This window comes from Ptychodera flava, chromosome 15, assembly GCF_041260155.1.
Source record: "Ptychodera flava strain L36383 chromosome 15, AS_Pfla_20210202, whole genome shotgun sequence".
Lineage (NCBI taxonomy): Eukaryota > Metazoa > Hemichordata > Enteropneusta > Ptychoderidae > Ptychodera > Ptychodera flava.
Window position 1 is genome coordinate 2,890,523 of NC_091942.1, and position 15,510 is coordinate 2,906,032.

Here is a 15,510-nt window from a genome sequence, read left to right on the forward strand (position 1 = left end):
CCTCTGGAGATGCACTCTGAATTGAAAATATGATTAAAACTTCGGTAAATTGTAAATTCTGTAGTAAAAAATATTGCACGGTGTGCCCCAATTTTTAACGATTTTGAAAAAGTATGATTAAAATATTCCTGACGATAAGTTTCAGCAAAAGTAGAAGCCTTTCATTGAGGCGCATGCTACCTTTACGTTTTCCCTGACTCTGGAGTTGCACTTTGAATTGAAAATATCGGTAAGACCCCGAATTTTTATTCTTGAGTTTAAAAGAGCATGGTTAAAATATTGCTTGAGAGAAGACTGAGCGACAGTTTATTGAGGCGCATACTATCTTCAAGTTCACCTGACTCTGGAGCTGCCCTTCGGATTGAAATTATCGGTAAAATTTGAGTAATTTGTAATTTCTCTGGTGCAAATGCAAAGTGACCCCCAATTTTTATTCTTAATTTTGAAACAGCATGGTTGAAATATTGCTTGAGTAAAGCTGGAGTGAAAGTTTAAGTCTGTCAATGAGGCGCATACTACCTTAGAATTTACCTGCCGCTGGAGGCGCACTTTGAATTGAAAATATCGGTAAATCTTCGGCAATTTCCAATTTCCCTAGTACGAAACTTTGCACGTTGACCAACAATTTTAATCGTGATTTTAAAAGAGTATCATTCCAATATTGCTTCAGAAAAGGTTGAGCGACAGTTTAATCTTACATTGCGGCGTATACTACCTTAAATTTCACCTGACTCTTGAGCTGCACTCTGAATTGAAAACATGAGTGAAAACTTCGATAAACTGTAATTTCCGTAGTAAAAAACATTGAAAGGTGACCCATAAATTTTGTTCCTGATAATAAAAGAGTATCAATGAAATATTGTTTGAGAAACCCTTGAGTGAAAGTTTAAGTCTTTCATGGAGGCGCATACTACCTTAAAGTTTACCTGCCTCTGGAGATGCACTCTGAATTGAAAATATGATTAAAACTTCGGTAAATTGTAACTTCTGTATTAAGAAACATTGCACGGTAACCCCCAAATTTTATTCTGGATTTTATAAGAGCATGGTTAAATTATTTCTGACGGTAAGTTCCAGGAAAAGTAAAAGCCTTTCATTGAGGCGCATACCACCTCAAGTTAAAGTGAACCTGCCCCTGCAGGTCCACGTTGAATAGAAAATATCGGCAAAACTTTGGTAATTTGTAATTTCTCTAATGCAAAAATTTGAACGGTGACCCCAAAATTTTATTCCTGACAATGAAATAGTATTTTTTTGCAATTTCTCTAGTGCCAAACTTGGCACGGCGACTCAAAATTTTAATCGTGACTTTAAAAGAGTATTATTCCAATATTGTTTGTGAAAAGCTTGAGTGAAAGTTTATGTCTGTCATTGAGGCGCATACTATCTTAAAGTTTACCTGCCTTCGGGGATGCACTCTGAATAGAAAATATGAGTAATACTTCGGAAAATTGTAACTTCTGTAGTAAAAAATATTGCACAATGACCAGATTTTAATTCTTAATTTTCAAACAGCATGGTTGAAATATTGCTTGAGTAAAGCTGGAGTGAAAGTTTAAGTCTGTCATTGAGGCGCATACTACCTCTACCTGCCGCTGCGGGCGCACTTTGAATTGAAAATATTGGCAAATCTTTGGCAATTTCCAATTTCCCTAGTGCGAAACTTTGCACGGTGACCCACAATTTTAATCATGATTTTAAAAGGGTATCATTCCAATATTGCTTCAGAAAAGGTTGAGCGACAGTTTAATCTTTCATTGAGGCGCATACTACCTTCAAATTCTCCTGACTCTGGAGCTGCACTCTGAATTGAAAATATGAGTAAAAACTTCGATAAACTGTAATTTCCGTAGTAAAAGACATTGAACGGTGACCCCCAAATTTTGTTCCTGATAATGAAAGAGTATCATTGAAATATTGTTTGAGAAACCCTTGAGTTAAAGTTTAAAACATCGGTAAATTGTAACATCTGAAGTAAAAAATATTGCACAATTACCCCCGATTTTTAATAATTTTGAAAGAGCATGATTAAAACGTTCCTGACGATAAGTTTCAGCAATAGTAGACGCCTTTCATCGAGGCGCATGCTAACTTAAAGTGTTTCCTGCCTCTGGAGTTGCACTTTGAATTGAAAATATCGGTAAAACTTGGGTAAATCGTAAATGGTAATTTCTGTGACTCCTAATTTTTATTTTTTATTTTCAAAAAGGAATCTTTAAAATATTTCTGATGGCAGTTTCAGCAAAAGTATAAGCCTTTCATCCAGACGCATGCTACCTTAAAAGTTTCCCTGCCTCTGGAGCTGTTCTTTGAATTGAAAATAACGGTAAAACTTTCAAATTGGTCATTTGTAATTTCTGTAGCAACAAAAAATTGCACGGTGGACCCAGTTTTACTTTGCTAGATAACTACTTTGGTAGTTTCCCATGATAAGTGTTATGCTTTGTCGTATTATCTAATACAGTTCCAACAACCCTAATTTTTCATAGTAAGATCAGTGATCCTCCTTCCCTTGCTGGCATTATTCCGGAGTTCGAGCTGTTGGCCTTGTTAGAAGATGGCAGCAATACATCCTGGTTTTAGAAGGGGTCTTCGTAAAAAAAAATATAGCAGGGTATCGAGAGGTTTGACCGTGCTTTGCGTACAATACCAGTTGTAATAGACAACAGCTTTACTTTATCATTGTCATCTCAACAGATAATTTGATGGCGGAAGTGTAAAGGTTTTAGTGTCAATGCATCGGCAATAATATGCGAAATGATTGGCATCTATTTATATCATAAGTTTCGGTTGTTTTATGTTTTTATTATATTTGATGTATATGTATATATTATTTTAGATGCTGTACGAGCAAAATATCTAAAAATAACTGTACTCTAGACGATTAAGAATATATAGCGTTAATTTTCTTTTGTTGTATTATTTCAGATTAGTTTGCCTTTCGTATGAAAAAAAAAATGTTTGCCCGACAAAAGCAAAATGGCGAGAACGGATTTGATATCACACCGAAATCTCGTACCCCATGAGGGTGTTACCGCCGGCAGGGAGGGGAAAGGCTGCTCCTAGTCTAATGCCAAACCCCTTCTCCAGGTCAAAGCCTGGTAGCCCCAGCACGAGATTGTTAGGTCGCGCCTGGGAAACGCCTAACTATCGCCAGAAATATGGAAGTGCTCCTCTATATTTAAATGACAGCAAAACAGCAAAACTCTATCATCAGTTTCTTTCAAGCTAAAGCACCCACGATTAAACACCCAAGCAAATTGTAACTCGCGATGTGGTTACTTCTGTCTACACATGGAAAATAGGAAAGAAGGGAGAAAGCGTGGAAAACGTTGATTATAACGTTGAAGGAAAGATTTTTGATCGAAATTTTCTTACGCAGTGTTCAACAACAACGTTTCACGTTTGAATGCATCTGCATAATAGTCATAAATTAAGCCAAGACCAAGGCCTTTACACACTGCATAATTAACACCTCATTGTTTAACACCTTGAACGGTGTGGTTAATTTTGACAATGCTGGTCAGGACTAGTCACTATAGAATTCAAACAAAACAATAGTAGTAAAGTCTACAAATACAGACGCTATTTATTTGAACTGCAAAAGAATAAGCGGGTACATTCTGCCAATTCGGGAATTTTATGCGTTTCACATTGCTCCCGATCGATTGAGGGAAAGTATTGAGCCGATGCAAGATTCTTTCGCAGTTAGATCTCCTTTAAAAGAATGTATATATCCAGAAAGAATGTAACACTCTTAGTGTTTCAATTGAATTAAAGTTTATCCGCGTGGGGAGGCTAATCATCCAAAAACTGACCTGCAAGGAGGCTGTACGTTGAGAGTAGGTCAATTATATGTTTGAATATAAACTAAATCTGCAAAGCAAGTTTAATCATTTCAATTTTAAGAGAAAAGCGGAAATATTCTGCCAATTGCGAAAATTTTCACAGTGACCCCGTATTTTATTCTTAATTTTGAATGAGCATGGTTAACATATTGCTAGAGAAAGCGTGGACGAAAGTTTAAGTCTTTCATAGAAGTGCATACTACTTAAAAGTTTTTCCTGCCTCTGGAGCTGCACTTTGAATTGAAAATATCGATAAAACTAAGTCTGTCATTAAGGCGCATACTACCTAAAGTTTACCTGCCTCTGGAGATGCACTCTGAATTTAAAGTATGATTAAAACTTCAGTAAATTGTAATTCTCTAGTAAGAAATATTGACCCCCGATTTATATTCTTGATTTTAAAAGAGCATGGTTAAATTATTTCTGACGATAAGTTTCAGCAAAATTAAAAGCCTTTCATTGAGGCGCATGCTACCTTTAAGTTTTCACGCCTCTGGAGTTGCACTTTGAATTGAAAATATCGGTAAAACTTGGGTAAACTGTTATTCATGCATTTCAAACTACTCCACGGTAACTCCTAATTTTAGTCTTTATTTTAAAAGAGCATGGTTAAAATATTCCTTATGGCAAGTTTCAGCAAAAGTATATGCCTTTCATTGAGGCGTATACTACCTTAAGGTTAACCTGTATCTTGAGCTGCACTTTGAATAGAAAAGATCGGCAAATTTATTGCTTTTTTTTTAATTTCCCTAGGACAAACATTTGTATGGTGACCCCAAATTTGTACTCTTGAAGTTTAAAAGAGCGTGATTAAAATATTGTTTGAGAGAAGATTGAGCGACAGTTTAAGTCTTTCATTGAGGCGCATACTACCTTAAAGTCTTGCTGCCGCCGGAGGCTCACCTTGAATGGAAATTATCGGTAAAATTTCAGTTATTTGTAATTTCTCTGGTGCAAAAATTTGCACGGTGACTCCCAATTTTTATTCTTAATTTTGAAACAGCATGGTTGAAATATTGCTTGAGTAAAGCTGGAGTCAAAGTTTAAGTCTGTCATTGAGTCGCATACTACCTTAGAATTTACCTGCCGCTGGAGGCGCACTTTGAATTGAAAATATCGGCAAATCTTTGGCAATTTGCAATTTCCCTAGTGCGAAACTTTGCACGGTGACCCATAATTTTAATCGTGATTTTAAAAGGGTATCATTCCAATATTGCTTCAGAAAAGGTTGAGCGACAGTTTAATCTTACATTGAGGCGCATACTACCTTAAATTCCACCCGACTCTTGAGCTGCACTCTGAATTGAAAACATGAGTGAAAACTTCGATAAACTGTAATTTCCGTTGTAAAAAATATTGAACGTTGACCAACAAATTTTGTTCCTGATAACAAAAGAGTATCATTGAAATATTGTTTGAGAAACCCTTGAGTGAAAGTTTAAGTCTTTCATGGAGACGCATACTGCCTTAAAGTTTACCTGCCTCTGGAGATGCACTCTGAATTGAAAATATGATTAAAACTTCCGAAAATTGTAATTTCTGTAGTAAGAGACATTGCACGATGACCCCCAATTTTTATTCTGGATTTTATGAGAGCATGGTTTCATTATTTCTGACGGTTAGTTTCCGCAAAAGTAAAAGCCTTTCATTGAGGCATATACCACCTTAAAGTGAACCTGCCCCTGAAGGTCCACGTCGAATAGAAAATATCGGCAAAACAACTTTGGTAATTTGTAATTTCTCCGTAATGCAAAAATTTGAACGTTGACCCCCAAATTTTGTTCCTAATAATGAAAGAGTATTTGTTTGCAATTTCTCTAGTGCGAAACTGTGCACGGCGACCAAAAATTTTAATCGTGACTTTAACAGAGTATCATTCCAATATTGCTTGAGAAAAGCTTGAGTGAAAGTTTAAGTCTGTCATTGACGCGCATACTACCTTAAAGTTTACCTGCCTCCGGAGATCCACTCTGAATAGAAAATATGAGTAAAACTTCGGTAAATTGTAACTTCTGTAGTAAAAAATATTGCACAGTGACCAGATTTTAATTCTTAATTTTCAAACAGCATGGTTGAAATAGTAATTGAGTAAAGCTGGAGTGAAAGTTTAAGTCTGTCATTGAGGCGCATACTACCTTAAAGTTTACCTGCCTCTGGAGATGCACTCTGAATTCAAAATACGATTAAAACTTCGGTAAATTGTAATTTCTGTAGTAAGAAATATTGCGTGGTGACCCCCAATTTTTATTCTTGATTTTATAAGAGCATTGTTAAATTATTTCTGACGGTAAGTTTCCGCAAAATTAAAAGCCTTTCATTGAGGCACATACCACCTTAAAGTGAACCTGCCTCTGGAGGCCCACTTTGAATAGATAATATCGGCAAAACTTTGGTAATTTGTAATTTCTGTAGTGCAAAAATATGCACGGTGACCCCTAATTTTATCCCGATAATGAAAGAGTATCATTCCAATATTGCTTCAAAAAAGCTTGAGTGACATTTTAAGTCTTTCATTGAGGCGCATACTACCTTAGAGTCTTGCTGCCGCTGGAGGCTCACTTTCAACTTAAAATATCGCTAAATCTTTGGCAATTTGCAATTTCTCTAGTGCGAACACATGAACGGTGACTAATTTTCATTCTTGAGATTAAAAGCGCATGATTAAAATTTGCTTGAGAGAAGATTGAGCGACAGTTTAAGTCTGTCATTGAGGCGCATACTACCTTAGAATTTACCTGCCGCTGGAGGCGCACTTTGAATTGAAAATATCGGTAAATCTTGGGCAATTTGCAATTTCTCGAGTGCAAAACTTTGCACGGTGACCCCCAAATTTCGTTCCTGATAATGACAGAGTATTATTGAAATATTGTTTGCAAAAGCTTGAGTGAAAGTTTAAGTCTTTCATCGAGGCGCATACTACCTTAAAGTCTTGCTGCCGCCGGAGGCTCACTTTCAATTTAAAATATCGGTAAATCTTTGGCAATTTGCAATTTCTCTAGTGCGAAAACATGCACGGTGACCCCTAATTTTTATTGTTAATTTTGAAACAGCGTAGTTGAAATATTGCTTGAGTAAAGCTGGAATGAAAGTTTAAGTCTGTCATTGAGCCGCATACTACCTTAAAGTTTACCTGCCGCTGGAGGCGCACTTTGAATTGAAAATATCGGCAAATCTTTGGCAATTTGCAATTTCCCTAGTGCGCACCTTTGCACGGTGACCCATAATTTTAATCGTGATTTTAAAAGAGTATCATTCCAATATTGCTTGAGAAAACGTTGAGCGACAGTTTAATCTTTCATTGAGGCGCATACTACCTTCAAATTATCCTGACTCTGAAGCTGCACCCTGAATTGAAAATATGAGTAAAAACTTCGATAAATTGTAATTTCTCGAGTGCAAATCTTTGCACAGTGAACCCCAAATTTCGTTCCTGATAATGAAAGAGTATCATTGAAATATTGTTTGACAAAAGCTAGAGTTAAAGTTTAAGACATTGGTAAATTGTAACTTCTGAAGTAAAAAATATTGCACAATGACCCCCGATTTTTAATAATTTCGAAAGAGCATGATTAAAACATTCCTGACGATAAGTCTCAGCAATACGGTAGACGCCTTTCATCGAGGCGCATGCTACCTTAAAGTTTTTCCTGCCTCTGGAGTTGCACTTTGAATTGAAAATATCGGTAAAACTTGGGTAAATCGTAAATGGTAATTTCTGTGACTCCTAATTTTTATTTTTTATTTCAAAAAGGGAATCTTTAAAATATTTCTGATGGCAAGTTTCAGCAAATGTATAAGCCTTTCATTCAGGCGCATACTACCTTAAAGTTTCCCTGACTCTGGAGCTGTTCTTCGAATTGAAAATAACGCTAAAACTGTGGTCATTTGTAATTTCTGTAGCGACAAAAAAATTGCACGGTGACCCCAGTTTTTACTTTGCTTGATAACTACTTTGGTAGTTTCCCATAATGAGTGTTTTGCTTTGTCGTCATTATCTAATACAGTTCCAACTACCCTAGCTCATTTTTCAAAATAAGATCAGCGGCCCTCCTTCCCTTGCTGGCATTATTCCCGGAGTTCGAGCTGTTGGCCTTGTTAGAAGATGGCAGCAATACATCCTGGTTTTTAGAAGGGGTCTTCGTAAAAAAAATATGGCAGGGTATCAAAAGGTTTGACTCTGCCTTGCGTACAATACCAGTTGTAATAGACAACAGCTTTACTTTATTCATTGTCATCTCAACAGAGAAATCGATGGCGGAAGTGTAAAGGTTTTAGTGTCAATGCATCGGCAATAATATGCGAAATGATTGGCATCTATGTTTATATCATAAGTTTCGGTTACTTTATGTTTATATTATATTTGATGTATATGTATATTATTTTAGATGCTGTATGAGCAAAATATCTAAAAATAACTGTACAGTAGACGGTTAAGAATATATAGCTTTAATTTTCTTTTTGTTGTATTATTTCAGACTAATTTGCCTTGCGTATGAAAAAAAAATGTTTGCCCGACAAAAGCAAAATGGCAAGAACGGCTTTGATATCACACCGAAATCTCGCAACCCATGAGGGTGTTACCGCCGGCAGCGGAAAAGGCTGCTCCTAGTCTAATGCCAAACACCTTCTCAAGGTCAAAGCCTGGTAGCCCCAGCACGAGATAGTTAGGTCGCGCCTGGGAAACGCCTAACTATCGCCAGGTGTACGGAAGTGCTCCTCTGTATTTAAATGACGGCAAAACAGCAAAACTCTATCATCAGTTTCTTTTAAGCTAAAGCACACACGATTAAACACCCAAGCAAATTGTAACTCGCGATGTGGTTACTTCTGTCTACACATGGAAAATAAGAAAGAAGGGAGAAAGCCTGGAAAACGTTGATTATAACGTTGAAGGAAAGATTTTTGATCGAAATTTTCTTACGCAGCGTTCAAAAACAACGTTCAACATTTGAATGCATCTGCATAATAGTCATCATTAAGCCAAGACCCAGATGTTAATTACCGTTGCGTAATTAACACCTTATTATTTAACATATCGAACTGAGTGATCGGTCGAAGTTGAACCGTTGTTCAAAACTGTATACTAGTATGCTGCGCACTGATCGTGTTCGTTTTAAAAGATTATGACTTTAAATGAAACTAAGTGCTGTAAAAAGATCACCGTGCTGTCAGTTCTATAGTTGTTGAAAAACCGTAGTCATTATAGGAAGATCCTTTTTCGACAATAAGGTTGCACATTATCAAAGAGCCAGTATCCAAAACTTTAGTGAGTTCTTCCCTCGTTCTACTTCCCAAGTTTGAAACATCATGCACGACATAGAGCCGTCGCGCAGGTCAATTATTGGGTAAAAAGCCTCCAGAGGAAGGAAACTTTAAGGTAGCATGCGTCTCAATGAAAGGCGGCAATATTTCAACCATACTCATTAAAAATTGAGAATAAAAATTGGTGGTCACCGTGCAATTACCAAAGTTTTACCGATATTTTCAATTCAAAGTGCACCTCCAGAGGCAGGTAAACTTTAAGGTAGTATGCGCCTCAATTAGAAAGACAAACTTTCGCTCAAGCTTTTCTCAAGCAATATTTCAACCATACTCTTTCAAAATAAGAATAAAAATTGGGGTCACCGTGCAAATTTTTGTACTAGAGAAATTACAAATTACCAAAGTTTTACCGATATTTTCAATTCAAAGTGCACCTCCAGAGGCAGGTAAACTTTAAGGTAGCATGCGCCTCACTGAAAGGCTTGAACTTTTGCTCAAACTTTCTGTCAGGAATGTTTCAACCATGCTCTTTCAAATTCAAGAATAAAAATTCGCGGTCACCGTGCAATTTTTTTACTACAGAAATTACAAATTACCCAAGTTTTACCTATAATGTCAATTCAAAGTGCAGCTTAAGAGGCAGGTAAACTTTAAGGTAGTATGCGCCTCAATAAAAGACAAACTTTCGCTCAAGCTTTTCTCAAGCAATAATTCAACCATACTCTTTCAAAATCACGAATAAAAACTAGGGGTTACCGTGCAAATTTTTGTAGTAGCTGCCAAAGATTTGCCGACATATTCAATTCAAACTTAAAGGTAAAGTTGGTGACTTCACATAAGCTTCTGCTAAGGAGCAAGTCATATTTGCTTCATTTATTTCATCTGATAGAAGAAGACTGACGATACCATGCATTGTCGGCCTAGGACCAGGCAAAGCGCCCGCATACGGCTGCATTATTCGCTCTCCTCCCTTGAAGAGCAACGAACTTCTACGACGCACTCTCATTGCAAATTAAAGAGTAGAAAATGGTTTGTTACAAGTTTTTATACGTTTTAAGCTCAAACAAAATAAACCGCGGATCTGAACACTTGAACATTGGTACATTTTACACGGACTATTTTCCTATCAATAGGCAATGAGATGATAGCGAATAAATCTTAATAAGCTTAAGCGCTCAACGATTATCTGAAAGACTGAAAATGGCAACACAACAATTTATTTTAAGATTTGAATTGTCACGCCTGTTTGCCCATTCTGACAGCTGATGCGCTGATAATCAACAAGTTTCCATAATGGCGGGGTGTTTGCCGCAAAAGTTAAAAGTAACTGTCGTTGCATACAACAAAAAACACCAATTATCAGGATTATCAACACACATCCAAAGTTCACCACTTCAACTACCTACACGGTATGAAATCAAAAGGTACGTTGATGACCTAGGGGTCATCCACGGTCATCATCCTTACAAGTTCCCTTGAAATGAATAACGTCATGCATGCCCGACATCGGCGCTTTATCTGGACTGGGTTAAATACTTTCACATTGTTTACATTTCTGTTTCTCCTCGGGTTTTCTTTAGAGCACACAAACCTTCAGCACTATACTCGTACGTAATGCGTAGGTTTTCCATGGGAAAGTTTGCCCTGTCGCCTGCCATATTTTTGGACAATGTATAGAAAGTGATTTACACAAGCTTCTGCTTCAAAGAAAGTCCTATTTACATAGTTTATTTACAGCTCACGGGACAAGTGATAGATTCAGCAGATCAATGTCAAAGGTGCTCTCCGGCGGTGTGGGTCGGGCTTACAGAGCGCCCACACACGGTTGAATCATTCGCTCTTCTCACTGTTGGAGCAACGAAATTCTAGGGTGCACCTTAATACCAAACACTGCATATGTTTGATAGTTTATTTTTTTGAAAAGAATAAAATTATTACCATGAGACTGTCATGACACGCCAGGGATACGCCACAGACTATCGCCGACCATGTAAATGCAATTCAAACTCAACAATGCAAAGTTCGAATACCGTATTCACTACACAAAGAACGTATTATATTATTTAAATCTCTCATTGGCAGAAAAATTATACTAACTGCCATTCCCTTTAGGAAAAAAAGTGTTTGACTTTGCGTGATGATGGAAGCTATCCCTATAAAATCTCTTTGGTTCTTTCAAAGAAAGTAGGAAATACCGCTAAGACTCTTTCTACTGTTGATGGTTGTTTGAGAATTCAGCATTATCCACAGCAGTGAATCTATTCTGAAATTTGTTTTAAAACTCAATCCTTTTAAAGACAGACAGAAAACAGCAATAGCAAGGATGGCATCCATCAGATCACCAGCTTTCTGTACTTGGTAGAAATGATAACACAAGCCACTTCGGCATCTAAAGAGATTGCCCTCATGGCCTCTGCAGGCAAGTCCCTGAGATGACAAATAAAAGACAGTAAATTCAAATATTTGTACAGTATCTACATCAGAGATGGGAACCTCTATCTTCAAAAGTACGGTGTCCAGATGCATTTCAAAAGTAAAGCGTTCTGTAGGCAAATCCCCAAATTATATTTTTATGGTGGAAAGGGGGTAGGGGCGAACTCTCTGTGGCACAGACTCACTCAGATAGACACACAAGTTAACATTTGAAAAAAATCATTTTATGTTAAAAATCTTTCAACAAATCTGTTTCACTCCATCATAGCTAGACATCATCAAATACTGAAATAAATACTACAGAACTGGAGATGCTAGGAAATTCTAAAGAATGATGGATACACAAACTAATGGTGTGCAATTGCATCTCAATGGTTACACATTGTAAATGGTCTCAAGTGAGGCAATGAATCTACAAGTAAACTTGAAACAAGCAAGGCAGTTTTTTCAGATTCAGCGAGCAGATAGCCTGCATGAAGGGATAACAGGAATAGCATGCTTCCCTAGCAACACACTATGGTACTTCCAGGGACATTATTGACACATTGATTGTCAGCTGACTGCTCATCTTCCAATCAGAGAATCTCTTTTAAACAGTTTGAATGACACGACACTTTCAGGAAGGCATTAAATTGGTCGATTGGCTATTAATACACTCCCATGGACTCAATACCTCTCTTTGTGAAGTGCTACATGGCTGGCAAAACATAAGTTTGTCAAGAGTAACTAGTAATCAAATAGATAAAAAGTGATAAATGGACACAAACCGTGCATGTGAGTCGCTTTGATGGAAATCAACACAGAAAACAAACCACCTTTACTGGGAATTTATCAGTTAGATATCATGTCTTCTGTTGCGTACAAGTATGGATATATGTATCGTGTTTTGTGATCAATTCAAAACATGGAGATTTGTGCACATAATCAAAACAAAAGGCCTTGATACACATGTTGCTATGAAAAGTCTGAACAAAGATGTCCTTCATTTTTTATTGTTTTGTCTGACCATACTGGTACCTTATCCAAGTATTTGTACAAATCATTCAAATCTTCTACACATGTGAGATTACATACGATGGCATGTATATTATGATGTAAAATTTGCATAATCTTTTTGGGGGGATATATACCTTTTTTTAAGTTATTGGTATCTGACCAGGCCACAATGAGAACAATTGTATGGCCCATTCATCTGAGTATCTCAGCAAAACACAGCTATGGCTTCACTGAGTGACATCCAGAGTACCAGTTATTAGCATATCCTTAATAACTTTCCTTAAAATCCATAGATCACCTGAATCTAGAAACATTCATGACTTTTTTACAAGTTTTAATGACTAAAATGTGCAGACAAGCCCACCACATACAAAAATAGAACAATCTTATAGTCCCCAGTGCGTGGTAAGTGGTTGACGACGTTCAGGTCTGTCTCTAGTTGAAACCAGTCCTTGTCTGCAAGTTTGGATCCCCTGGGACTGTGCTTATGTTCCTGTTTTCCTCACAAAGATATTGCTTGCAAGTCTATAACACAGAAAGAACTGCTACAGCTTGTTAACATCCTGTACACTGTTCAATATCATTGAGTCCACCATTGGTATATTTTGACACCACAATAAACACCTGCCAGCACAGCAACCAGATTATGAAGTCTTTTCCTGTACTTATCATCATGTCTCACAAGCACCACAGGCGATGTTGATGTCAGCGTGTGCAACGGCAGACGTGACAATTTCTTGGTGTCGTACTCTACTTGGTATTTACAGCACGGGTCGAACTGCCAGGACACTCCATACAGGCTGGCACAGGCAACACTGAAAAACCCCATAGGTAGGCTAACATAGTTCAGTACACGACTTGGAAGCATTAGTGGTGACACAAGGCATGACACACCTGCTATCACCGACGTCTTATGGAGACAATTCCCGGCTGTAATCCAGCGTGCCGTCTCATCTCCGATCCTGGAGGGTTCAATTACTATTATCTGACACTCAGCTTCGAGTGCATGTTCCAACTGAAATTCAAAGTGTTCATGTGCATTCTCACCATCGTAGACTTCCCGGATGATTGCACAGTCTGAAGGGGATGGTAGAACACTAAAAAGAAAAATATACAGAAGGTAATAAATGCAGTGAAAACATGGTGAACAAAATTTTCGGCCGAAAGGGATTTTTATATATACACAGTCTGGGGTCACAGTATCTGTCATTTGATTGGTTCAAAAGACAGTGTTGATGATACTTTTGAGTGCAGTGAACATGTTATACTCTCATATCAGGAGCATTTGCTGTAATTCATTTTAACATTAAGAAAAATTTTATGGAACCTTTGCAATATCCGAGCATACTCTCTGGTATAAGGTATCTGAGGTAAACCTTTGAATTTGAGTTTATTCAAAACTCTGTAGATATTTATCTGCACCAGCCGCCATGTGAAAGCAAACCCTTTGCCTGTCTGGACGACACATTTTGTGTATCAAGGTATGATGAGTAGATCTTTATGTCACTGTAGCCAAGTGGTATGGTGTATATATGAACACAGTCACTGTACAATTCTAGACAGTAGCAGCCAAATGATACAATATATTGAATTTGTTAACATGCCACAGAAGTAATGATCATGATTGATATTTAAGTTGACTTAAAGTTCCACCTTCTTTACTGGAAATTTTTAAAGATGTTGGTAAGGCATACTTTGAAAAAAGTTACCTTCCTGCAAAATTGCAAAATGTATAGGATTTTCATTGTTCCAGAAGACAACAATTGTTATCATTCATCCTTCATGATTTACAAATTGTCTGATTTGTTTTGGATACCAAAATTTGTTATGTCATGATGGCCATGTAAATCATTAAACCATGTTCCTATGTTATTCTTATGCAAATAGTGCCAAACAGATATGAAACAGATTTCCAAACTATGTGTAGAATTTTTCTTTTGCCGAAAGACAACTTTATATCATCATTTCCCTTCTTGATTTGCAATGCTATCATGTCTTGCAATGTCATAATTGCTTAGAACTCACTAATGTATATGGTAACTAATGTAGTAATGCACAGGTTAATATTATTCCCTAGGATTTCTTTCCCAGCAGGTATTCAGATTGCAGTAGGAACTGATTGCCTATTTCAATAACCGTAAAAAAACCGCCTGCTTCGATTTTATTTCTACATCCTCAGCAGATCGGTATTTCTTATGTCCAAACTATACTCATACTCGTGTTTTTTTTTCTTTTTTGGACATTGATTTATACAATGGCTGTCCCTGGATTTGGATGCCACAAAATACTGAACTAACTATGAACTTAGCAGGAAGCAGTTTGACTTGGTGTGCCGTTTTATCAATTTTCATCATGGTATCTCTTTTACAAGTTTTAGTCTTTGTCATCGTTTTTTCGTCCTTGAGCTTCACACAAGTACGAGTATGTTGCGGCTCTGCGACAGGTTTTGTCAATGTTCAAAGTTATACTGAAAACATCGTAAAGTACTTATTGTTATTCTAAGTTGAACGGTGCACGCAGACATACTAGGTGAACTTTTGTTGAACTCACTCATGAAACGCAAAACATAACTCACGTACACATGAAACTGACGAACTAGTACAGTACTGCTGCATAGAATATAACATGTACACATGAGTATGACTGACTGCAGTGTCTAGCCGGCGACTGCTAAGTGTAGGATGATGTGTCGAGGGAATAACAATTTGGGTGAGAGGTTGTCTAATTACAAGGCCGGTGCGTACATGTTAAAAACGACGTGAAATAGTTGATTTGATGACATTTCATCAACGAAACTGAACGGCGATTGTTGACAACGAGTATAAAACGAGACAGACTCACCTTACTCTCTCCGCCATATTGGATTTTCTTTACCCACAATTCCTCACATGGGAAATGATAACAAAGTCTTTTAACTTCGGCGTCAAATAAAGCCATTTCGTTATGCTGGCGTGATACATATAAAAAAGTA

General features: G+C 37.2%; 2 protein-coding genes across 4 annotated transcripts in view; both read right to left on the reverse strand.

The window, feature by feature from the left end:
- LOC139150901 (alpha-N-acetylgalactosaminide alpha-2,6-sialyltransferase 5-like) overlaps positions 1-15,510 on the reverse strand; it is a 417,953-nt gene that overhangs the window by 168,943 nt on the left and 233,500 nt on the right. The gene's annotated exons all lie outside the window — the stretch shown is intronic.
- Positions 11,746-15,507, reverse strand: LOC139150871 (transmembrane protein 11, mitochondrial-like). Its single transcript, XM_070723300.1, has 2 exons — positions 15,381-15,507; positions 11,746-13,636 (listed from the first exon to the last, which is right to left on the reverse strand). The coding sequence occupies exons 1-2, from the start codon at positions 15,395-15,397 to the stop codon at positions 13,120-13,122; spliced, it is 534 nt and encodes a 177-aa protein (XP_070579401.1). The 5' UTR covers positions 15,398-15,507; the 3' UTR covers positions 11,746-13,119.